Source organism: Mytilus californianus, unplaced genomic scaffold (assembly GCF_021869535.1).
Source record: "Mytilus californianus isolate M0D057914Y unplaced genomic scaffold, xbMytCali1.0.p SCAF_7, whole genome shotgun sequence".
Taxonomy (NCBI): domain Eukaryota; kingdom Metazoa; phylum Mollusca; class Bivalvia; order Mytilida; family Mytilidae; genus Mytilus; species Mytilus californianus.
Genome location: NW_026262723.1, coordinates 3786308 through 3813098, shown reverse-complemented (window position 1 = coordinate 3813098; position 26791 = coordinate 3786308). Strand labels below are relative to the sequence as shown.

The window sequence follows — 26791 nt, the reverse complement described above, 5'->3', positions numbered from 1 at the left end:
CATATTTTATAAGCGAGGACACCACCAAACAATAACTTTGGTGATATACCTCATTGTTTATTAAAAAAAAATTATACGTTATACATTTTGTGCGTTCTACATGTTCTAGCAATATTTCTTTATTTACTTTACCAGAAACGCTCAAACTTAAACATTTGAAAGCCATGGATAAACAAATACACTATTTTCTAAACAATTTTCTTGTAAATGTTTTATCACAAGTACTTCATAGTAGGCTCTATGAACATATAGGTATTGGCCTGACAACGTTTTTTCGAACATATTACAAAATGGAGAAATCGTTAAAATTTTACATTGAGTTCAATGAATTACTTTGTCAAATTAAAGAAATATAAGTGATCAGAAAGCCAATTCTGAACCTGATTTGATAAGGTTTCTTTGAAAAGAATTTTCTTCAATTTCCCTTTGTTAACTTTCTACTTTAAAAAAGCATTATTTCAGCGGCATCGTATCATGGAGTATATAATTCATACGTTAAGTTAGGGCTTACGTTTCTTTTTCATGAATGCCAGTGAGTATTTTATTTGTCGTATGCAAAATATCAGCCTCATTTCCCCGTTGATGGCATTTTCGATAAACTGGATTTTTATTTGTCAAGAGCAATACGACTGGTATCACTGCTTACCTATAGCTATCCGGAGCACCTGAGTTTTAGTAGAGTTTGTGTTGTTTCATAATGTGTTGCTTGTAATATCTTATTTAAGAACGTCTTTTCATATTCTTTCGATTCTTTGACCCGCAAAAACTGTTCGCTTCCCATTATGACATGTTTCAGGGATGGACATTGCATCTGTGATGATTTGAGAATAGGTAATGTCTTTGAGTTTTACGCATTTTGTCTACTAACCAACTATGGTATGAAGCCTCAATAATAAGTACTGTTACTTAACGGATGTTAAAATCGATAACATGACGTGTGCCGCTGGTGGAATGCTAACCCTTCCGTACCACTTTTAGTTCCCTACGGTTTTTATTCTACTCAGGTTGCTCAAACTTCAGCTGTTTGTGTGTTTTCTATTTTTTCCGCTGTGTTTTCATTCTTTGATTGTTCCCTTGGTATCTTACATGTACTTTTTGAACATTTGTTATACAGTGTGTGTAATTAGCCATTGGTTTTCAAATTGGTCTAAGGTAGATGTATATTCGTCATGTCTCCCATTTCTTGGGTTGGTTTAAGGCTTTAAGCCCTGACAACAATAGTATGGGACATGTTTTCTGATCGGTGCAACCATTCGTTCGTCCATCCCATGTAAGGTAGCAAGAACGTGAGGTCACATCAACTCCAAACGTTTTAAACTGATTTCTTTGCTAGATGTCAATAATTGAAGAACATAAATGACACAGATTCCAACGGAAAGATTATTTTAACAAAACAGTCATGTAATCCCCGAAGCATCTCGCAATTGTATTTTTTTTCTTTTTTTCTTCGGCAGCATGTGATTTGTTTCCATAGAAATCTTCTTCTGTGAAAACCCATTTCCTTTTTTTCTTAATATATTTGTTTTTGTCTTCCGCAAGTTTTGTTTTTTGGTGCTGTTTTGTTGATTTGTAAGATGTGATATATTTGATGCGACTGTCATACAAGTGAGAGGTTAAGCTAGCTATACATGCTACAAACTAGGTTTAATCCACCATTGTCTACATAAGGAAATGCCTGTACCACGTCAGGAATATGACAGTTGTTTTCCATACGTATGATGTGTTTGAGCTTTTGATTTTGCCATTTGATAAGGGACTTTCCGTTTTGAAATTTCTTTGGAGTTTGGTATTTTTGATATTTTACTTTTTAGATGTTTGGTATATATTATCGAAGTGCTAACTTCGCTTTTGAAACTGACGCTTTACCGAATACTTTGCCTTAAAAGAATTGTCTCCCTTAAACTGCTTTCCTTAAACGCACTTCTCTTTGTCACGCGCAAAAGATACTAGAAATCAGTTTCCCATATCTATTGATCGTTACAACTTCAGGATGTCCAGAATAATTTTACCAAAGCAATTCGGAAATACCATATCAGGGTTATTAACCTTTATGTGTTTGATATAAGTGATATGTATTTCTAACTTGTACACCATAAGTGATAGAGACCTAGGGTCTTTTGATTTGAGATCTTCGGTCCAAAAAAAAATTAAAATGAGGTCAAGGTCAAGGTTTTGTTACAAGTTCTGACTTTTGCTTGTTATTGCTACCCTCTTAATTTATATCGAAAATGACTTTCTATGAGTTGCGACATACCTGCACAGGAATTGTTTGTTCAAAGGGATAAGGTGACATTAAACGAGGCTTTCCGTTTTGAATTTTCCGTGGAGTTCGGTATTTTTTCTATTTTACTTTTTAGATATTTGGTATATAATATCGAAGTGCTAATACGCTTTTGAAACTGACGCTTTACCGAACACTTTTCCTTAAAATAAATTGTCTACCCAAAACTGTTTTCCTTAAACAACTTATGTTATTTGTTTTCATATGTGTTTACTTTTTGGTCTTACATGATCTTGCCTTATATCACAGTTATTTTATTTTTATTTTTATTTTCTATATATATGTAAAAGTTAAGATAAAAAAATCAGCTACTTCATTTATACGATCTTAAGTTTAAAACAATTATATGCACAGGTTATTTTTGTTTATACACAGTTTTGAGTTAGAAGAAAAACCAACATGGTTAGAAAATACAAATAATAACACCATTACAAACATAATTCCATTTTAATATTCTTGTCATGGTTAAAAAATACATAAAAATAACACCATTACAAACTCAATCCCAATTAATATTCTTGTACGTGTCTATAGATTAAACAAATCTATTATATTTTTAGAAATTTACCAGTGATAATATAAACGTCACAAATAATACTTTTTGTGACGTTGATCTATTCATGTGACACACAGTTTATATTTCGTTTGTGGTGTCCTGGTGTGCGGTCGTAAACTAATGGGAGGTGTTCGTTGTTATTATGTGGTTTACATGTTGTAATGTACTATTATATTATTTATATTATGTATTTCTCTGTGCTGAGAGTTCTTGCGTTTGTTTGTACTGTATTCCTATCACGTAGTGTTGTCATTTAGCTGTATTTTCAACATTGCCATATATGAGCGGGAGGTTTGGCTAGCCATAAATCCAGGTTCAACCCACCATTTTTTCTTAAAATGTCCTTTACCAAGTCAGGAATATGACAGTTGTGATCACAAAGTCCGTTGTATGTTGGCGTTTGTTTTTGTTGTAGTTCAGTGTTTATGTTGTTCCGTTGTTTTCCACTTATAGTTGATGTGTTTCCCTCGGTTTTAGTTTGTTACCCGGATTTGTTTTTGCATAATCGAATGATGACTATCGAACAGCGGTATACTAGAGTTGCCTTTATTTAACGAATGTTCAAAACAAAGTGTTTAGTATATATTTCATTAACAATACATAGACCTAAAGTCTGCTGACCAGCAGAGTGTCGGCATCATATGAGAAAAAAGTAAAATCACAAAAATACTGAACTTCGAGAAAAATTCAAAAAGGAAAGTCCCTAATCAAATGGCAAAATCAAAAGCTCAAACACATCAAACGAATGGATAACAAGTGTAATATTCCTGACTTGTTCACCTCATCTGGTCGACTTTCCTATTTTCATACGAGTCAGAGTTCCATTAGACACTTTTAAGAAACAAGATCAAAGCTTGATCATTCAATTTCACAAAGAGGTATATTTATGATTTTATTTCCATAAACAATCCAAACTTTTCGGATTGGGTCCCATTAATTCATCCTTCTGAACAATAGATTGAAAAAACAACAAAAACAGCTACTCCGCCTCATTTCGTGACATATTCCTCGAATTTTACTACAACGGTCATCTCAGTACCAGAATCTATGACAAATTAGACGATTTCTACTTTAACATTATAAATTTCCTCATCTTAGCAGCAATATACAAACTTCAAACTCGTATTGAGTATATATTTATCAACTCATTTGATATTCAAGGGCTTGCAGCTGCTACTAAGACTTGGTAAATGCATCGGTGTCTGAGCAAAAATTATCAGTCCCGGGTTTTGACAAAGAACGTCTCACCCTTTTTCTCAAAAGAATCTAGCAACCATATACTTTTGGAATCAGTATGAAGTAACTTATTATATCAAACCGGACGTTGTAATTTCCATCCGGAAATAGCAAATTGGTTCCTTCTTTCAAGCAAAAGATAAAGAAACCATATATTTTGTAAATTTAGCTATCAGTTGACAGCGGGAATTGTTTTGAGTAAACTAAAAGTCGCTAATTATCTACCTTAATACATTAAAGAAGGATAAAAGCTAGGTGTTTTTGAATTTTGTGAAATATAAGCTTCTCAATGCTCTTCAACTTCGTAATTTATTTGCACTTTTTAACGATTTTGATTCGAACGTCACTGGTGAGTCTTGTGTATACGAAACAAGCGTCTGAAAAAATGTCAGTGCCCATGTCACATAATAATACTCATTTTGTGAAATGGATTATTCTGATTACATTATATGTTATAAATGACAGGTGTCAGCTTGATATATAAGAAAGTGATGTTTGAACTATGTTTAAGAAGTACAATTGTATTTCATTTTCCCGCTGTTCACTTGTTCATACATTTAAACATATGTGTTTCATATCAGAAAACAGATAATGTTTGGGTATGGGTCAGGGTAGATCAAAACTATGAGTTATGTCTTGTGTTCCAGTGTATACTGTATATCTTGTTTAACACTATCCATTCCATCAAACAACATATTGGAATCAAAGTTGATTGTAAGGTTTATTGGAAGACCATCAACATAATTATTCTCTGTTTTTGTGTGTTGTTATGAATATCTATCCCTTTCAGTGTCACATTTTCTACGGAAATACACGTTAGTCGGCTATGACTTTGAAATAACAGGTTGCGAAGCTAATAAATAGAAGATAATAGCTCATGATAAAAACAATACTAGTATATAAAATAAAAACAACAGAAGAATTTGGGTATAGATATATAATAAATAAATAAATAAACGGACATGTACAATGTAATACAATTGCTGACAATTACGGCTATCCGAGAAGGTTTCCAATATCTGCTGCCCTAAAATAGATGAATAAATATTTAGAAAAAATCAAATGTATATCAATAATGTTCTTTCAAATGTGGGGAATATTTTAGTGACAGAAGGTGCAGGTGACAAATGAACCAAGTCGGAGGCTTGTAATTCAGTGGTTGCCTTTCGTTGTTTAAATATTGTATGTATTTTCGTTTATGAGGCCGTTTAAATTGTTTTACATATGTCATTTGAGGGGCTTTTATACCCTTGTTAAACTGTATGAGATTTGCGCATTTTTGACGGCTCTACAGTGACAAATAGTAGCTAATTGATTTCGTCTCTTGTAGAGAGTTGTCTCATCGTCAATCATACTACTTCTGCTTATTTCAAAATTAATTGTAATGTTGAAGTCATCTTTTTTTCAAAAGTTTACGGAAGCAAAACACTTATGGATGGACCGTTATGTCATAACAGCATACTCCAAATATCCGACGAACGATCCTGGTTGGGATCATGTACATATTGTTTTTGTTTTGTGTCAATCACTTTGCATAGTAAAGGAAGAAGAACCATTCTTCAAACAACTTATTATCAATAGCCATTTCACAGATTTATTTTGTTGGAACTGTTCATAAACCATCTGTCCAAGAAAATTTGAAGCCATTAACAGCATCAAGTCGCATATCACATTGTAACGTGTATTGCCTTATAATCTCTTCCTCTGCAATAGTACTTACACCATTTCACAAATGTAGGTGGTTGGAACTGTGCAAGGACCATCTGTCCAAGAATAATTGAAGCCTATAACTGGATCAACTCGCATAGCTACACAATTTTCGTTTCCCCCTCTGTTGTTTGGTTGGGTAGGTCCCCAGTTAAAGTATGTTGCCTGCTTGCCGTTGGCTACCCAGTGAAATGTCCCTTCAGTTACAAGGTCATTTAATCCTATGTACATTCCAATGGAATCTGATAAAATAAACAAAATGGTTGTGAATCACTAACCAACCTCATATTGCTGCTCTTATACAAAACTTGCAAATTCTATTCATCAAATACTCCTTTTCAAAATTGTATTGTTAAGTAATTTTTTGTATTTTTCTATAAGTTCCTACTATTTGAATAAGTGAGCGTGAAAGAATTGACCTCATGATGTCCTTGTCTGTTTTGTAAGCCATTGCTTTTGTATGAGCGTTTTTCTATTTCTCATTCGTAATTTGTCTTCAGTTTGACTTAATAATTTCTGTTTTGAATAAAATATGAGATGTAGAGAAAACGATTTTATCAAAAAACACGTATAACACCCATTTTTAATGGCTTCACTGCAGTTTGCCAATCGCAGTTGACTAATTGTCTTGTACGGTGATTCATAGAACAACTTCATTACATCTAGGTTAAAAAATTGGGCTGAATCTAACAAACAAATGCAAACAATGAAGTTGTCAACAAATTTAAACCTTTGCAAAAGTAAATGTTTAAAACAAAGACTCAGTCAATAATTCCTAAGTATGAGAAGGATCCTCAATGATTAGGGAGTAAGCAAAAACCATGTTCTTAATCCTACAAAATGCAGAAAAACTCCTATGTATACAAAGATTTAATATTCAAATACTGTACAAGTATAAAAACCATAACCAAACAAAACTATAGTCGTTATGACAGCCAACCTTTTTAGTACCTTAAACAAAAATATTTGTTTTCAGGTTAAGGTAGATAGAGGAGAAAAGTTGTGCTTCACATTTATGTATAATCTAACGTCTACTCATTCTTACTTATTTTGATCATTAAATCTGTAAGAAACTGTTGTGTTTTCGCATCATCAACGGTAGCTAATGATGCCGATCTTCCATATTGACGTCCAATCACTTCACATAGTTTCTGAGAAAAGATATAACAATATAACTCTAAAATTACAAAACAAATATTTATTGATCATGTTGATATTATACGATTAATTTGAATGACACAAATGAACATAATATTTTCTGTTATATCCCTCCCTCGAAAACCCGCATATACGTTTAACCATGCTTACACGTTTGAAATAAACGGCAATTCCTACATTACCAAGTGCTTTGGTATAACCATGATTTAACATGTTAAATTGTTTAGATGTATTTCCGGCTTCTTATGTTATGTCATTGTGTTATTCTAAGGTTGCAATCCATTAAGCTAATTATTTATGAATTCAAAATTATTAATTTCATATACAAGTTCATGTGATGTCTAATGTGAGTTAGCAGAAGTTTGCCGATTTTCAAATCTCATAATCTATTAGGAAAATGAAAATCAAGGTTAAAAAAAAACAAAAAACAAAACCTGAGGGATCTACATGAACAGAAGCGAGACTGGATGTGTTTAAAGGGTTAGCGACTACTGCTATGCATTTATCATCCGTCATTACAACCCACACTCTTTCAAAATCGAGAATAGGACACACTCAATACAGATTGCAATACAAAAAGAGTTATTCTATATCAAAATCAAACAATCGAAATCATAATTTGAAGACAAATTTATAAAAATATATTTTCGGAACCTTCACTCTTCTATTTTCATTTTAACTGACCAGTGAATCGGCAAATGTCTCGTTGTCACGGCTTAGAAAGAAACATTTGTCTTCATAATGACTCCAATTATTTGGACATGCGCAAAATACTGAAACAAAAATAGTTATGCATTTGCATGTATCCTTTCATACAAAATATGAATGTTGAAAAGTGTCTTTTTTTATATAAACAAATGATATAAAAAGAGTTATCACATTCAAGGAAGTCAATCAAAATCAAATGTCAAAAAGGAATAATATAAATTACATTTTGAGTGATACAATTTATTTCGACACTCGGTTTATTTGCATCACGAAGAAACACCGTTTCATAGAGATTCCATTATTTGATAATCAGAGTAATGGTTTTCTTTGTCTCAATAAACCGTCACATCCATAACTGCACGTGCTTTCTATGACAAAGTTACTTAATAACAATAATATGAATATTTAAAAAAAAAAAATAGGAAAACCTTGAGTTCACTCGTAATCTCATGTGTTGACTCTTACTTTGTAATAACGTCGACCGTGTGCACTTACATATGAAGCGTTTAACTACAAATCTGCTTCGGTCAATGCTTTTACACACTAGACAAAAATTGATATATGATAGATTTTGTTTCAAATATTTATAAAAAATAAACTCATCAAAGATACGAGGCTTATAACGTTGTACGCCAGATGCACGAACAATATGGGAAAAGTTGTAAGAATTATATTTCGCTATAAGAAGTCGGTTTGGTTCAATTTTGTCAAAATAAGGTAAACACCATTTCGTTTGTATCAGGTTATATGACTATCGACAGTCTTTGGGGGTCATCTCAATAGATAATTTGATGACATCTGGTCTCTACGCACGAAATGCTGCTATACATAACGAGTGTATGCATTGTTAAATATTTCTTTTGCACTTTTTGTAATTTGGAGACAGGTTTTACTATGATTTAAATCAAATATAATAATTTGTAATTGGGTAAAATTGGTGTGCATGAATTTGACAGCTACCCTAAATATAACCTTAAACCTTACCCTAACCCTAATGCCCCTTCAGTGAAATTACATAAATAAGCATTTAATTATGAATTACAGATTTAATCTTGAAGAATCAGTACATTAATGATAATTAAAAAGTGACTTACCAGCCGTGGCCACAAATGCCAGAACACAAAGTTTCATCCAAACAGAAGACATTTTGATATATGAAGCAGCAGTTTTAAGATAGCATGTTGCATTTCTGAAGGCGATATTTATATTCGTAAATTATCTCTATTTTGATAAGTTCGTGATGTCAAAGAAACTGCAGACAGATTGGAATGTAGGTGTAAAATTCGGACCAGAAACAAACTCAAGGTCTTCTTAAATATTGATTAATGTAGAACTGTTGTAAGACTGGTATCTATAAAGACCATTTTAATAAAAAGTTCAAATTTTAGGACAAGATTATTTGGAATATAATTTGGAACATTTATCAGGATAAGGATACAAGCCAAAGTTCGAGAATTCATATGTGAATATTTGGAATATAAATAAGAATATTTATCCGTACACGACGCATGTGAGGAGAAATATTAGAATGTAAATCGGAACATCTATTATGAGCACTTCTAATGAATCTTCTGTAGACGAAACGCGCGTCTTGCGTACAAATTTATAAGCCTGATATTATTTGACACCTATGTATGTGCGCATGATACACATTTCCAGAATAATCATTAACATGTGCGCAATGAAGGCAAAGCTTTGAAAGGAAAATATGTTGATCGTTTTGGAGTTGAACACGGGGTTTAATATGATATTTGGTAAGATAACTTGTGTCAGTGGGAATTGCCTCTCATACTAGAAATCTATCCGATAAAACTTTAACATAACATATGAAGATAGGTTTTATAATATGTTTTTAAAAACTAAAAAGAAAAAATGGTGTCACCGAACTTGTTTTCCTGCTGCAAGTATAAAAGAAAATTTCATTAACATTTCTTTATAAAAATTTTCCTGTAAGAGTTATCTTAACTTATATGGCTAGGCAGAAAATTGAATCGATCAAAACAATTGGTATTTGTACAAACAGTCTAAATAATACAATAAATCACTTATCTTTCCTAAAAAAAACAGTCTTACACATAAATATGCATTCTGTCTAAAACAATTGGCAGATTGAAGCAAAGAACTAGCCAATTTTGTACTGCTATTTTTCAATTAAAGATACCAATATTTAGTGAATCAACCTAATATCTTACTTTCACAACGTAGGACGGTAGTAAATGTTTATCCTTCCAGAACACATATGTGTAACTCCGGTTTTTTGTAGGGTTCTTATTGCTTTATCTTCAGTTATCTTTGTAGTGTTTTGTAGGCTGTTGCTTATCTCCTCGTCGTTTTTCCTTTTTGTTTTGAAATCCTATTTGTTTTGTTGAGTTAGCCTTCCTTGGTCTCTTACACATACCGTTCACGATTATTTAATATGTATGACATTTAGAAAGAACTACAACAGGATGAATGTGCATGAAATCCTGTTGAATACCTTTTTTCAGCGTCATTATTGCTGTTATCAATAATATCAGTTGCTGCAAGGTTTACAACGATGACCTTAGGTTTGACAAATTACGTTAATTAGGATGGCTCCATTTGCTGACTTCCATTCTGTATTTAACTACTTATATACAGAAAATTTTGTGTATTTGTATCTAAATAGCACTTGATTTTTTCAGGCTCCATGAACCTTTTTCTCATTGCGTTAGAAAAAACAATTGTGGTTCAAAAACCAATTCAACAACTAAATTTGTTAGCGTTTCTTCATATTTATTGATTTCGATTTTCCCATTGTGAACTTTGACCTTTAATCAAATCAAAATTACATTTCAGCGGAATTTGAATATGATTTATACAGCTGATACGACATTCCAGGGTTTTGTTTATTTTTCACCGGTGATGCCAATGGCATCACAAATAAACTTAGCAATTTCTTTGTACTTTCCATGAGTAACATGAAGCTGATTCAAACACTGTTTACCTTCCGAGGAACCTGTGTTTACCCTAAGTGTTGTGTTAGGTTAAGTGGTGATTGTTGTTCCTTTTGTTTCAGAGCGTCTGTGTTGTTTTGATCAATCCTTGTCAGTGCTTTCTGTTGACAAAACTGTTCGTTTCATAATTTTCTCGAACAGTTTATCGGAAAGTATCAAGACCTTATAGATAGATATTCATTGTCTCCTTCACAAAATAAAACAAGATGGTCTTTGGATTGTAGGTGTTGAAACTGTGCATCTTTTTATGTACTTTACATTTTCCCTTTATTTTCATTTTTGTGCTATTATGTTCCTTTTGGTCCTTTTTTGACCGTCGAGCTATCGGGTTTTTAGCTTTTGACATTCACGGTGCAGGTGTGTCCTGAGGTGCGATTCGCACCCATGAGGCTTCTACAGTGTTGTTTTAATTTTGTATACACTTGTATTAATAGTTTACTTAATTCGTACGGGCACATACAGAATGTGTCGGGGTTAAACTTGTTTGAAGGCGTCAACCTTACCCCTAACCTAGAACAGTGGTGTAACAGTACAACTGAAGAACAAACTATAAAAATCATAACTCATCAGATCGATAAAAAGTAGAAACACATGTAACAAAAGCACAGACCGGACGTAGCAGGTTATTTATATATCCCTAACAACAAAGTATAGATCTGAGAGTACTCACAGTTACTGACAGCTTGTTCAAAGCCAATAACAACTTATAAAAAATGCATGCATCTAAGACTGAAATATCAATCAGTACACATCCAACATCCGATGAATTTAGTGTAAAGACGTCATAAATTAAATAGTCAGAGAAAAACATGACATTGTGCAATGCCAAGATACAGGTACTGACAGATTGTAGAGCCATGAATGTGTATATGTATATAAAAATAATATTAAGATTGATTTTGATTTACTGATAACAAAATCAATATTAATACCAATAACAAAAATTTCAAAGATCTAAGTATATTATTGAATTGGTGACCTTTCAGAAGAAGTTTATTTAAAGAATCGATAAGTTTACCCGGATCGTATATAAATTTCCGCGCCGGGAACACAACATTTCAGTAAAAATTAGGATGTGCAATCCCGTTTGAAATAAGTTTTCTACAGGTACAACTAAACTTTCAAACCAAATCTTTGTATCTATGGAAGAATTAAGTAAAGGTTTTCAGTAATTTGTGGTAAGGAAATCCCTGACTTAATAATTTACCAGTAATACATAGATTATGTTCATTGAAATTTAAAACGTCACAACAGACACGGCATAGGGAACGAGTTGTGATATATAAACACCATAAGATGGTGCCAAAGGAACATCGTCGTCAAAAAAAGGAAAATTAACAATAGGGAACAAAAAATCGTCACTTTTGTCGTAAATTCGTGTATAGAGTTTCCAGTATAAAACTGAAATATCTAAATCTAGGAAAGGACAGTTATTTCCGTTTGTATTTGATGTAATTATAGTAAGTTCCTTTGGGTAAATTTCGGCAGTATATTTAGAAAATTCTTGATTATTTAACGAAAAATATAATCAAGATAATGATAAGTGTTGTTTGATTTAATCATTTAAATGCTATTTAGACGGGTCTTTACTGAGTTTGGTGATAAACTGTTATTCATAACAGTACAAGAACAATAAATTAAGAAATGAAACGGGGAATTTGCCTAAGAGACAACAACCCGAACAATGAGCAGAAAACAGCCCAAGGCCACCAATGGATCTTCAACACAGCGAAAAAATCCTGGACCCGGAGGCGGGCTTCAGTTTGCCCCTAAACAGAAATGTGTACTAGTTCAGAGATAATGGACGTCACACATATAAATGAACCGAAGTTAAAAAAAATATACAAGACTTACAATGGCTAGACATTATAAAATATACGAAAAGAACATAATCCGTATCATGCCAACACGTCTGCTATTAAAGGGACGCAATTGGTGCCCATAGGAATACCTACAACTTGTCGATAAAGTTAATTGCCGAAACGTACATAAATATTATCTAGGAGAAAATGAAAAGCTTCAATCATCTCATCACACCTCCAATAAGAATATCTGGCATATTTACCTTTCTCATTAGAGGAAAAGTCTTTAACTGAGTTTCAAATATATTTGCAATGAGATTTACCAAACGACCATTTAATTAAATTGGAAAACGTTTGTGTGATAAGATTGTGTGGAAGTGTAGTGTAAAGAGATGAAAAGTCAAAACTGTCAACAGAATCAAAAGAACCATCGAAAGTACGTAATTTATCTAAAACATCCAAAGAAGTTTTTTACACTCAAAAAATAGTTAATTCCACTATTTTCATATGTTTTATTACAAATGTAAATGATAAGTTCTTTGGTAGAAGTTAAGGAACTTGTTAAAAGCACTTGAAGATTAGTTTTAGAACACGTACTAGAGGCCGAGATAAACGCTATTTTACTGGTTTTTTTGTGTATTTTAGGCAACCAATACATAGTAGGGACCTTTAAATGTTCAGAAGAGGCCGTAAGCTGTGATGTAATTTTGATATGATATGATTGTTTACTATATGACTCTCTGTGGAGCGCACGGATTTGAATGTAGAAGAATTCAAAATTTCATTCTGAAGAAATTCCGAGTATTAGTTACGGCATACCACCACCACATTGTTGGCTGCTTTGTCGGCCGGTACAGACACAAACCATTTTGCGAGTACTTGAACTTAGTTTCTTGTTCTAGAAAAAGGTGTATTATGTACTCTTTAATTCATTTCTAAATCATTTTCAAAATGTGATATTCGAATATCCACAACATTCATACATTTATTTAAATGAGAATCAAGATTTTTTTACTAGATCTTTCCCGTTTACAACAATTTCTACAATACGACGAAAGAGCGTCTTTTATGACCTGACGACACTGTTTCTAATCTATTTTAGATAGAGGACGATATTTTGGTTCTTTTTTTCAAAAAGTGTTTAACCTCTCGGTCTTGAACGATATTGAGGTCCACCGTAATAACATAGCCATAGGGATCATATTTAAAATTTGCAAATTCACTGACGTCTAATGTTACTGGCGTATAATTAAAAGGTAAACTTCTGCTGGCTTTATTGTGTGTATACCAAAATAATAGGTTGTTCTGTGTTATCAAAATTGGGATGTATAGAGTTTTGAATGGTAGAGTCATTAAATATACTCGATGAAATCAGTACCTCTGTTAATATATTTAATTGTAAGAAAATTCCGTTTATGACCTTCAGGATTATCGATACACGGGAACAGCCTATGGTGGCAAAAGGCTGTAATTATACGCGAATATTAAAAGAAAATAAGCTGAATTACGAGATTGTGTCGCACTTTGAAAATATCATGTAATTTACTAATTGGCATTTGACCCAGTGTACATAATAATTGATGCCTACCTTTGTTTTTAAATATAGATAGGAGATCATCAAGTGTATAATTCATGCGATGCTTAATTCGTTGATTTCGATTGAGACCTATCATTACGTTGTATGTTATCAACAATATTCATGATATCAATAGAAAAAGATTAAGATATGTTCCCTTGTCCCATTATATTGTCATTTAGACTCAGGGGATATGCTATCTGCAGTCGTTTAATCCAAGACAGTTCGATAATTTTACGATAATCTTCAAATTGTTTATGCGATTACCCTTGTTGTTTATTGATCGATTCGAGTAGTTGGAATCCGATAAATTTAATATTGTGATTGTGTTTTCCTAAATGTTGGTAAATAATACTTTTGAATTTCTTAGGTTTTCGGAATCGGTATAGATGTTACTCTGCTATTTTTGGGCATTAAAAAACAACCCAAAAAAATGCAACCATATATTTTTGGAATCAAACTGAAGTAACCTATTATCTCAAACTGGACAGTGTAACTTCCAAAAGGAACTTGCAAATCAACTCCTTCATTTTAAGCCAAAATACAGAAATCACATCTTTAAGGAGTCAGTGTACATTTTGCTATCAATTGACACCGGAAATTGTTTTGAGCAAACCAGACGTCGCTTATTCTCTATCTTAATTCAATAAGGGAGGATAAAAGCTAGGTATTTTTTAATTCTTTGAACATTAATGCTCTTCAACTGCATACAATATTTGCCCTTTTTAATTTTTTGGATTCGATCGTCAGGTATGGATCTTTTGTGTACGAAACGCGCGTCTTAAAAAAGTCAGCGCCAATGTGATGTAACATAATAATGCTCATTTTGTGAAATGTTTTAAACAAAACTTATATGTACCATTACTTACTAATTTATATCAAACCTATGGATTATTCTGATGTTTAAAGATTACGAAAGTACAATTGTATTTCATTTCCCCTCTGTTCACTTGTACACGAATTCAAGCATACATAGTAAATATGCTTTTCATATCAGAAACTAGATAGTGTTTGGGTAAGGGTAAGAGTAAGGGTTAGAACTAGACGTTATATATTGTGTTTTGGTGTAAACTGCGTGTCCTGTTAAACTATATCTATTCTATCAAACAATATATTGGAATCAAAATTGATTGCAATGTTTATTGGAAGACCATTTTAATATTCTGTGCTTTTTTGTATCGTTATGAGTATCAATCCCTTTCAGTAGTACATTTTGATGGAAATCATTGAAGGATTTAACAGAAATTATAGAAGTTTATTGTTGCATGATCTGTAAAATTATATTCATTTTTCTACTTTAAATAAAAATGGAAGTAAGCGTAACAGTATTTTCTGGATCTACACATTACACGTCAGTCGGCTACAGCTTTGAAATATTAGACTGCTAAGTTAATAGATAAAAGATAATAGCTTATAATAAATAATTAAAAAAAATCAGTTGGCCTTTAAATTCTAATTGTCCGAGTCAACTTATTAGTAAAGGTTATCTTATTAATGTTGTAATAAGATCTTTGAAAATTGTTTTGGCACTAACATCGATTTTTTCATCAACAAATTAAAACATAACTAAATTTGTATTCTTTACGAATGGTTTTTGGGATGTATAAATACACATTCACGTTAATTTTCTATTTAGAGATTTCTTTATCTATCTTTATCATGATACATATTTATTATAAGGCTCAATCCTAACGATCCTACTTTTTTTGGGGCATTGCACGAGTCATGTCTTCTTTCAATATCCATGGCGTTAAAACACTAAATCCCTGGGATGTGTTTTAATTGATTTCAGTCTCTGGTGCATGATTTTCAATGGTTAATTGTTTTTGGCTTTTAACTAGCTTTCAGTAACTGCAAGTACTCCATAATCGTAATTTTGTGTTAATTTGACCTGTTGACAAAATTTGTAATGAATTTCTGTAATTAAATGTTTACTATTTTGTGTTATACAGATGGGTGCGGTCCTAACCTGTACACAAGTTAACTTAAAGCAGTCCTTACGACTGCTCTATAGGTTAACTTGGGAAAATTTTAGCAGACCTGTGAGTTAACTTTATCCCTAGCAGACCAGACCTCATGTCTGCTTTTTTAGGACTGCTGCAGACCAGACCTAAGGACAAGTTAGCTAGAGCAGACCTGTTTCCAGGACAGATCAGCTCGACCAGACCAGACCTGTGGACAGGTCTGCCTGACCAGACCAGACCTGAAGACAGGTCTGCTTGACCAGACCAGACCTGTGGACAGGTCTGCTTGACCAGACCAGACCAGTGGACAGGTCTGCTTGAACAGGCCAGAGCAGTGGACAGGTCTGCTTGACCAAACCAGACCTGTGGAAAGGTCTGCTTGACCGGACCAGACCTGTGGACAAGTTTAGAATTTAACAGAGCAGTCCTGTCAATCATGGGGACAGGTCTGCTTTTAAATCGGTCCTATGGATATTCGTTACCACGTTGATACAAACAATAAAAGCAGTCCTGTTTACAAGTTAACTTTGGATCATGTTAACTTTATCTTGAAAGAGCAGACCAGACTAAAGTTAACTTGGGAACAAGTTAACTTTATCTTAGAGGAGCAAACCAGACCAAAGTTAACTTTGGATCATGTTAACTTTATCATGGACCAATCCAAAGTTAACTTTTATAAGAACAGGTCTGGTTTGACTTTTGATAGCAGACCTGGTCATAAGTTAACTTCAATTCTGGACATGGACCTGTCCTGAAGTTAACTTTTCGGGCAATCATTAAACAGTCCAAGGACCAAGTCTGCTTTTTAAGTTAACACAAATTCTGTCCTAGGACCGGTCACAGCAGTCATAAAACCGATCCTAAGTTAACTTTAACCAGTCATAAAGTCTGCTTATTAAGTTAACTAGCTGTACAGTTTAGGACTGCACCCATCTGTATCTCGTCTCACTATTCTTACCACCTTTGATAAGTATTTAGTATGACGATAAATTTTCACTTCTGTACTCGTACTCTGAACAACAAAATTATTATATTTAAATTTACCTGTGAACGTTGTTTTGTTTAACGCCATTTCGTCCCAGGTAAGAGTTGTCTTCTTGACACTCTTCCTACATCTTTTTTATTACTACCTGTAACGTCTATGTTATATAGGCACCTACGTTTTAATATTGTATTTATATTGTGTCATAGATCAAACTTATTCGTTCAGTATATGTTTACTTGTTTTTTGTTAAAATGTCTTTTTGATCGAGATAAGCCATTTCAATTGATATTTCATGGTGTGTCTTTTTATGTTGTAATGTTACGCTACTGTCGCAGGTAAGGGTGAAGGCTGACGCCTGTTAAAACGTTTAAACCCGCTGCATTTGTATGCACCTGTCCTAAGTCAGGAGCTTGTTGTTCGATGGTTGTCGTTTGTTGGTGTGGTTCATAGGTGTTTCTCGTTTCTCGTTTTTTATATAGACCTTTGTTTGAATTGTTTTGCGGCCCTTTATAGCTTGCTGTTCGATGTGAGCCAAGGCTCCGTATTGAAGGCCGTACTTTGACCTACAATTGTTAACTTTTCATACATTGTGAATTGGATGGAGAGTTGTCGCATTGGCACTCATACCACATCTTCTTATTTATATAAAGATTACTCTCTCTCTCTCTCTCTCTCTCTCTCTTTCTGTTATTATCAATATGCAGCGAATCTACATTATCGTCTTCTCAAATTTCCAACAAATTACATCACAACAAAATTTCAAATTTCTCGTTTTTTATATAGATTAGACCTTTGTTTGAATTGTTATGCGGCCCACAAATTACATAACAACAAAATATCAAATAAAAACAACAGAACAATTTCAGTATATATATATATATATATATATATATATATATATATATATATAATAAATAAACTGACATGGAAAATGTAAAACAGTTGTTGACAATTACGACTATCCGAGAAGGTTTCCAATATCTGCTGCCCTAAAATAAATAGATATAGATTTGAAAAAAATCGAATGTATATAACTAATGTTCTTTTAAATGTGGGGGATTTTCTCGTGATAGAAGTTGCTGCTGACACATGAACAATGAGGCGCTTGACCCTTGTTAGATGCTTGTAATTCATGTAATTGTATTCATTTTTCGTCTTACATGATCTTGCCTTATATTACAGTTATTCTTTTTTTATTTTTATTTTCTATATGTATGTAAAAGTTAAGATAAAAAAATCAGCTACTTCATTTATACGATTTTAAGTTTAAAACAACAATATGCACAGGTTATTTTTGTTTATACACAGTTTTGATTTAGAAGAAAAACCAACATGGTTAGAAAATACAAATAATAACACCATTACAAAGATAATTCCATTTTAATATTTTTGTCATGGTTGCAAAATACATAAAATAACACCATTACAAACCCAATCCCAATTCATATTATTGTACGTGTCTTTAAATTAAACAAATCTATTTTATTTTTAGAAATTTACCTGTGATAATATAAACGTTAAAAATAATACTTTTTGTGACGTTGATCTATTCATGTGACGCGCAGTTTATATTTCGTTTGTGGTGTCCTGGTGTGCTGTCGTAAATTCATGGGAGGTGTTCGTTTGTTATTCTGTGGCTAACATGTTGTAATGTACTATTATATTATTTATATTATGTTTTTCTCTGGGCTGAAATTCTTGCGTTTGTTTGTACTGTATTCCTGTCACATAGTGTTGTCATTTTAGCTGTATTTTCAACATTGATATGAGCCGGAGGTTTGGCTAGCCCTAAATCCAGGTTCAACCCACCATTTTTTCTTAAAATGTCCTGTACCAAGTCAACAATATGGCAGTTGTGATCACACAGTCCGTTTTTATGTATGTTGGCGTTTGCTTTTGGTGAAGTTCAGTGTTTCTGTTGTTCCGTTGTTTTCCTCTTATAGTTGATGTGTTTCCCTCGGTTTTAGTTTGACTATCGAACAGCGGTTTACTACTGTTGCCTTTATTTAACGAATGTTCAAAACAAGATGTTTAGTATATATTTCATTAACAATACATAGACCTAAAGTCTGCTAACCAGCAGAGTGTAGGCATCATATGAGAAAAAAGTAAAATCACAAAAATACTAAACTCCGAGGAAAATTCAAAAAGGAAAGTCCCTAATCAAATGGCAAAATCAAAAGCTCAAACACATCTAACGAATGGATAACAACTGTCATATTCCTGACTTGTTCACCTCATCTGGTCGACTTTCCTATTTTCATACGAGTCAGAGTTCCATTAGACACTTTTAAGAAACAAGATCAAAGCTTGATCATTCAATTTCACAAAGAGGTATATTTATGATTTTTTTTTCAATATACAATCCACACTTTTCGGATTGGGTCCCATTAATTCATCCTTATGAACAATAGATTAAAAAACAACAAAAACAGCTACTCCGCTTCATTTAGTGACATATACCTCGAATTTTACTACAACGGTCATCTCAGTACCAGAATCTTTGACAAACGAGACGATTTCTACTCTAACATTATAAATTTTCCTCATCTTAGCAGCAATATACAAACTTCAAACTCGTATTGGGTATATATTTCTCAGCTCATTTGATATTCAAGGGCTTGCAGCTGCTACTAAGACTTGGTAAATGCATCGGTGTCTGAGCAAAAATTAATAGTCCCGGGTTTTGACAAAGAACGTCTCACCCTTTTTCTAAAAACGTTCATAGAATGTATCACACCTTAAAGATAGATAGTCAGTGTCTACTTCATAAATAATACAAGAGGGTCTAGAGTTAGAGATTGTATAAATAATACAAGAGGGTCTAGAGTTAGAGATTGTAGGGGCTAAAGATGATTATCTTTTTGTTTACTTTATAGTTTTCTCTTTTTTATGCTTATTTGTTCCTTTTTGGTCCTGTTTTGTCCATCCGGTTATCTGGTTTTTGGCGTTGGGTGTTCCTGAGGAGGTTGGTCTAGAGGTGCGATTCGGTCCCAGTAGGTTTTTACAATGTTGTTTTCTTTTTGTAAACCCTTTGATGAATATTTTACTTATTCGTACTTTATCGGAAAAGTGTATACTGTACCGCATTTAATGTTTTTATATACTGACGTCTTTGTCAGATTTACTATCAACTACAATAACTTTTTTGTGGCATCTTGATCAGATTTAATTGTATGTCAATGATAATTGTTAAAACAGTTTTGCCTGCTGGATCCCAATTACTGTCATATTAACAAATTGAGTCTGTTTGGGTTGCACACCCAATTTTGTTAACAAAACGGAACTATAAACAACGGTCATAAAAGTTAGGGTTTTACCTAGCTACTTACCTACCTAGCTATAAACGTGAAACCAGTGTAAGAAAGTGTAAGAAAGAACGGTAAATCCACCACTTCGTAAAATGCTTGTACCAAGTTCGTAATATGACAGTTGTAACCATTCGTTCCGTTTGTTGACGTATAGTCTGACGTTTGATTTCGTCATGTTTCATGGACTTCCCCCTTTTTGAATTTATCTTCGAGTATTTTTGTTTAGACATTTTGATATGAGATCGTTGCTTTGTGACCTTGGAATTGAAGTCAAAATTTTAGGTAAATTGTACGTTTTAAATTGGAACCTTTGCTCTAACTTTATAATTAAACATGATAAAGCCATTGGGTTCTTTGCATTAGGTTGAAAGACATATAACGGGAAATGTTTTGAGTAAACTAAAAGTCGCTAATTATCTACCTTAATACATTAAAGAAGGATAAAAGCTAGGTGTTTTTGAATTCTGTGAAATATAAGCTCCCCAATGCTCTTCAACTTCGTAATTTATTTGTACTTTTTAACGATTTTGATTCGAACGTCACTGGTGAGTCTTGTGTATACGAAACAAGCGTCTGAAAAAATGTCTGTGCCCATGTCACATAATAATACTCATTTTGGTGAAATGGATTATTCTGATTACATAATATATTACAAATGACAGGTGTCAGCTTGATATATAAGAAAGTGATGTTTGAATTCTGTTTAAGAAGTACTATTGTATTTCATTTTCCCGCTGTTCACTTGTACATACATTTAAACATATGTGTTTTATATCAGAAAACAGATAATGTTTGGGTATGGGTCAGGGTAGATCAAAACTATGAGTTATGTCTTGTGTTCCAGTGTATACTGTATATCTTGTTTAACACTATCCATTCCATCAAACAACATATTGGAATCAAAGTTGATTGTAAGGTTTATTGGAAGACCATCAACATAATTATTCTCTGTTTTTGTGTGTTGTTATGAATATCTATCCCTTTCAGTGTCACATTTTCTACAGAAATACACGTTAGTCGGCTATGACTTTGAAATAACAGGTTGCGAAGCTAATAAATAGAAGATAATAGCTCATGATAAAAACAATACTAGTATATAAAATAAAAACAACAGAAGAATTTGGGTATAGATATATAATAAATAAATAAATAAACGGACATGTACAATGTAATACAATTGCTGACAATTACGGCTATCCGAGAAGGTTTCCAATATCTGCTGCCCTAAAATAGATAAATAAATATTTAGAAAAAATCAAATGTATATCAATAATGTTCTTTCAAATGTGGGGAATATTTTAGTGACAGAAGCTGCAGGTGACAAATGAACCAAGTCTGAGGCTTGTAATTCAGTGGTTGCCTTTCGTTGTTTAAATATTGTATGTATTTTCGTTTATGAGGCCGTTTAAATTGTTTTACATATGTCATTTGAGGGGCTTTTATACCCTTGTTAAACTGTATGGGATTTGCGCATTTTTGACGGCTCTACAGTGACAAATAGTAGCTAATTGATTTCGTCTCTTGTGGAGAGTTGTCTCATTGTCAATCATACTACTTCTGCTTATTTTTATATTAATTGTAAGGTTGAAGTCATCTTTTTTCAAAAGTTTACGGAAACGAAAACCTTATTGATGGACCGTTATGTAATAACAGCATACTCCAAATATCCGACGAACGATCCTGGTTGGGATCATCTACATATTGTTTTTTGTTTTGTGTCAATCACTTTACATAGTAAAGGAAGAAGAACCATTCTTCAAACAACTTATTATCACTAGCTTCGGGTGTTTAATGCTCTTCAACTTTTTAAACATTTTTTCGAGCGTCCCTGATGAGTCGTTTGTAGACGAAACATGCGTCTGGTGTTCAAAATTTTAATCCTGGTATATATGATGAATTTATTATTATGGATACTCGTTCACTCCATGACGATAATTTGTGGACAGAGAGCACATTTTTGAATTTAAAAATCTACAACGTGCTGATAACGCGATAGAAAACAACATTAAAAATCTAAAAAAAAAAACCAGTTTATCATGTTTTAGCAGTTGTAAATATACCAGATAATAGGTGTTGAGTTTATTCGATTTCTTTGGAATGGTTCTTACACCATTTCACAGATTTATTTTGTTGGAACTGTTCAAGAACCATCTGTCCAAGAAAATTTGAAGCCATTAACAGCATCAAGTCGCATATCACATTGTAACGTGTATTGCCTTTTAATCGCTAGAATACTAGTATCACAGCGTTACATGTACTGTAATTAAATTGATTCCTTTGCAATAGTACTTACACCATTTCACAAATGTAGGTGGTTGGAACCGTGCAAGGACCATCTGTCCAAGAATAATTGAAGCCTATAACAGGATCAACTCGCATAGCTACACAATTTTCGTTTCCCCCTCTGTTGTTTGGTTGGGTAGGTCCCCAGTTAAAGTATGTTGCCTGCTTGCCGTTGGCTACCCAGTGAAATGTCCCTTCAGTTACAAGGTCATTTAATCCTATGTACATTCCAATGGAATCTGATAAAACAAACAAAATGGTTTTGAATCACTATTCAAATTCATATTGCTGCTCTTAAACAAAACTTGCAAAATTCTATTCATTAAATATTCCTTTTCAAAATTGTATTGTTAAGTAATTTTTTGTATTTTTCTATGACTTCCTACTATTTGAACAAGTAAGCGTGAAAGAATTGACCTCATGATGTCCTTGTCTGTTTTGTAAGTCATTGTTTTTGTATGAGCGTTTTTATATTTCTCATTCGTAATTTGTCTTCAGTTTGACTTAATAATTTCTGTTTTGAATAAAATATGAGATGTAGAGAAAACGATTTAATCAATGTACTCGTATAACCCCCATTTTAATGGCTTTACTGCAGTTTGCCAATCGCAGTTGACTAATTGTCTTGTACGGTAATTCATAGAACAACTTCATTACATCTAGGTTAAAAAAAATTTTTTTAAATTGGGCTTAATCTAAATGCAAACAATGAAGTCGTCAACAAATTTAAACCTTTGCAAAAGTAAATGCTTAAATGTTAAAACAACAAAGACTCAGTCAATTATTCCTAAGTATGGGAAGGATCCTCAATAATTAGGGAGTAAGCAAAACCCATGTTCTTAATTCTACGAAATGCAGAAAAACTCCTATGTATACGAAGCTTTAATATTCAATTACTGTACAAGCATAAAACCATAACAAAACAAAACTGTAGTCGTTATGACAGCCAAGCTTTATAGTACCTTAAACAAAAATATTTGTTTTCAGGTTAAGGTAGATAGAGGAGAAAAGTTGTGCTTCATCAGTTATTTATAATATAACGTCTACTCATTCTTACTTATTTTGATCATTAAATCTGTAAGAAACTGTTGTGTTTTCGCATCATCAACGGTAGCTAATGATGCCGATCTTCCATATTGACGTCCAATTACTTCACATAGTTTCTGAGAAAAGATATTAAAATATAACTCTCAAATTACAAAACAAATATTTATTGATCATGTTGATATTATACGATTAATTTGAATGACAAAAATTAACATGATATTTTTTGTTATATCCCTCCCTCGAAAAACCGCATATACGTTTAATCATGCTTACACGTTTGAAATAAACGGCAATTCCTACATTACCAAGTGCTTTGGTATAACCATGATAAAATATGTTAAATTGTTAAGATGTATTTCCTGCTACTTATGTTATGTAATTGTGTTATTCTAAAGTTGCAGTCCATTAAGCTTATTATTTATGAATTCAAAATTATTAATTTCATATACAAGTTCATGTGATGTCTAATGTGAGGCAGCAGAAGTTTGCCGATTTTCAAATCTTCTAAATATATTAAGAAAATGCAAATCAAGGTAAAAAAACAAAAACAAAAAACAAAACAAAACCGGAGGGATTGACATGAAGTCTAAAAGAAGCGAGACTGGATGTGTCTAAAGGGTTAGCGACTACTGCTATGCATACATCATCCGTCATTGGAACCCACACTCTTTCAAAATCGAGAATAGGACACCCTCAATACAGCGTGCAATACAAAGAGAGTAATTCTATATCAAAATTAAACAATCGAAATCATAATATGAAAACAAATTTATAAAAATTTATTTTCGGAACCTTCACTCTTCTTTTTTCATTTTAACTCACCAGTGAATCGGCAAATGTCTCGTTGTCACGGCTTAGAAAGAAACATTTGTCTTCATAATGACTCCAATTATTTGGACATGCGCAAAATACTGAAACAAAAATAATTATGCATTTGCATGTATCCTTTCATACAAAATATGAGTGTTGAAAAGTGTCTAATTTTATATAAACAAATGATATGAAAAGAGTTATCACATTCAAGGAAGTCAATCAAAATCAAATGTCAAAGAAGAATAATATAAATTACATTTTGAGTGATACAATTTATTTCGACACTCGGTTTATTTGCATCACGAAGAAACACCGTTTCATAGAGATTCCATTATTTGATAATCAGAGTAATGGTGTTCTTTGTCTCAATAAACCGTCACATCCATAACTGCACGTTTTTTTTATGACAAAGTTACTTAATAACAATAATATGAATATTTAAAAAAAAATAGGAAAAACTTTGATTTCACGTAATCTCATGTGTTGACTCTTACTTTGTAATAACGTCGACCGTGTGCACTTACATATGAAGCGTTTAATTACAAATCTGCTTCGGTCAATGCTTTTACACATTAGACAAAAATTGATACATGATAGATTTTTTTTCAAAAATTTCATCAAAGATACGAGGCTTATAACGTTGTACGCCAGATGCACGTACAATATGGGAAAAGTAGTATGAATAATATTTCGCTATAAGAAGTCGGTTTGGTTCAATTTTGTCAAAATAAGCTAAAAAACATTTCGTTTGTATCAGGTTATTTGACGGCCGACAGTCCTTGGGGGTCATTTCAATGGATAATTAGATGACATCTGGTCTCTACGCACGAAATGCTGCTGTACATTAACGAGTGTATGCATTGTTAATTATTTCTTTTGCACTTTTTGTAATTTGGAGATAAGTTTTACTATGATTTAAATCAAATATGATAATTTGTAATTGGGTAAAATTAGTGTGCATGAATTTGACAGCTACCCTAAGTCTAACCTTAAACATTACCCTAACCCTAATGCCCCTTAAATGAAATTACATAAATAAGCATTTAATTATGAATTACAGATTTAATCTTGAAGAATCAGTACATTAATGATAATTAAAAAATGACTTACCAACCGTGGTCACAAATGCTAGAACACAAAGTTTTATCCAAACAGAAGACATTTTGATATATGAAGCAGCAGTTTTAAGATAGCATGTTGCATTTCTGAAGGCGATATTTATATTCTTGTATTATCTTCATTTTGATAAGTTCGTGATGTCAAAGAAACTGCAGACAGATTGGAATGTAGGTGTAAAATTTCGACCAGAAACAAACTCAAGGTCTCCTCAAATATTGAAGATTAATGTAGAACTGTTGTAAGACTGGTATCTATAAAGACCATTTTAATAAAAAGTTTAAATTTTAGGACAAGATTATTTGGAATATAATTTGGAACATTTATCAGGATAAGGATAAAAGCCAAAGTTCGAGACTTCATATGTGAATATTTGGAATATAAATAAGAATATTTATCGGTACACAAGGCATGTGAGGAGAAATATTAGAATGTAAATCGGAACATCTATTATGAGCACTTCTAATGAATCTTCTGTAGACGAAACGCGCGTCTTGCGTACAAATTTATCAGCCTGATATCATTTGAAACCTATGTATGTGCGCACAATAAACATTTCCAGAATAATCATTAACAGGTGCTCAATGATGGCAAAGCTTTTGAAAGGAAAATATGTTGATCGTTTTGGAGTTGAACACGGGGTTTAATATGATATTTGGTAAGATAACTTGTGTCAGAGGGAATTGCCTTTCATACTAGAAATCTATCCTATAAAACTTTAAAATAACATATGAAGATAGGTTTTATAATATGTTTTTAAAAACTAAAAAGAAAAAATGGTGTCACCGAACTTGTTTTCCTGCTGCAAGTAAAAAAGGAAAATTTCATTAACATTCCTTTATAAAAAAATTTCCTGTAAGAGTTATCTTAACTTATATGGCTGAGTAGAAAATTGAGTCGATCAAAACAATTGGTATTTGTAAAAACAGTCTAAATAATACAATAAATCACTTATCTTTCCTAAATAAACACATAAATATGCATTATGTCTAAAACAATTGGCATATTGAAGCAAAGAACTAGCCAATTTTGTACTGCTATTTTTCAATTAAAGATTCCAATATTCAGTAAAACAACCTAATATATTACTTTCACAACGTAGGACGGTGGTAAATGCTTATCCTTCCAGAACACATATGTGTAACTCCGGTTTTTTGTAGGGTTCTTATTGCTTTATCTTCTCGTCGTTTTTTCTTTTTGTTTTGAAATCATAATTGTTTTTGTTGCGTTAGCCTTCCTTTGTCTCTTACACATATCGTTCACGATTATTTAA

The 26791-nt window shown here is 32.6% G+C and overlaps 2 protein-coding genes across 2 annotated transcripts; both read right to left on the bottom strand.

Annotated features, from left to right (window-relative positions):
• Window positions 1-5044: 5044 nt before the first annotated feature.
• Window positions 5045-7141, bottom strand: LOC127708159 (perlucin-like). The gene is made up of 4 exons (XM_052213002.1): window positions 7121-7141; window positions 6826-6931; window positions 5794-6022; window positions 5045-5100 (listed from the first exon to the last, which is right to left on the bottom strand). The coding sequence occupies exons 1-4, from the start codon at window positions 7139-7141 to the stop codon at window positions 5070-5072; spliced, it is 387 nt and encodes a 128-aa protein (XP_052068962.1). The 3' UTR covers window positions 5045-5069.
• Window positions 7142-22548: 15407 nt separating this feature from the next.
• LOC127708158 (perlucin-like protein) lies at window positions 22549-25564 on the bottom strand. Its single transcript, XM_052213000.1, has 4 exons — window positions 25513-25564; window positions 24412-24500; window positions 23600-23705; window positions 22549-22781 (listed from the first exon to the last, which is right to left on the bottom strand). Exons 1-4 carry the CDS (start codon window positions 25562-25564, stop codon window positions 22549-22551), a joined length of 480 nt encoding a protein of 159 aa, XP_052068960.1.
• Between the last annotated feature and the right edge of the window lie 1227 nt (window positions 25565-26791).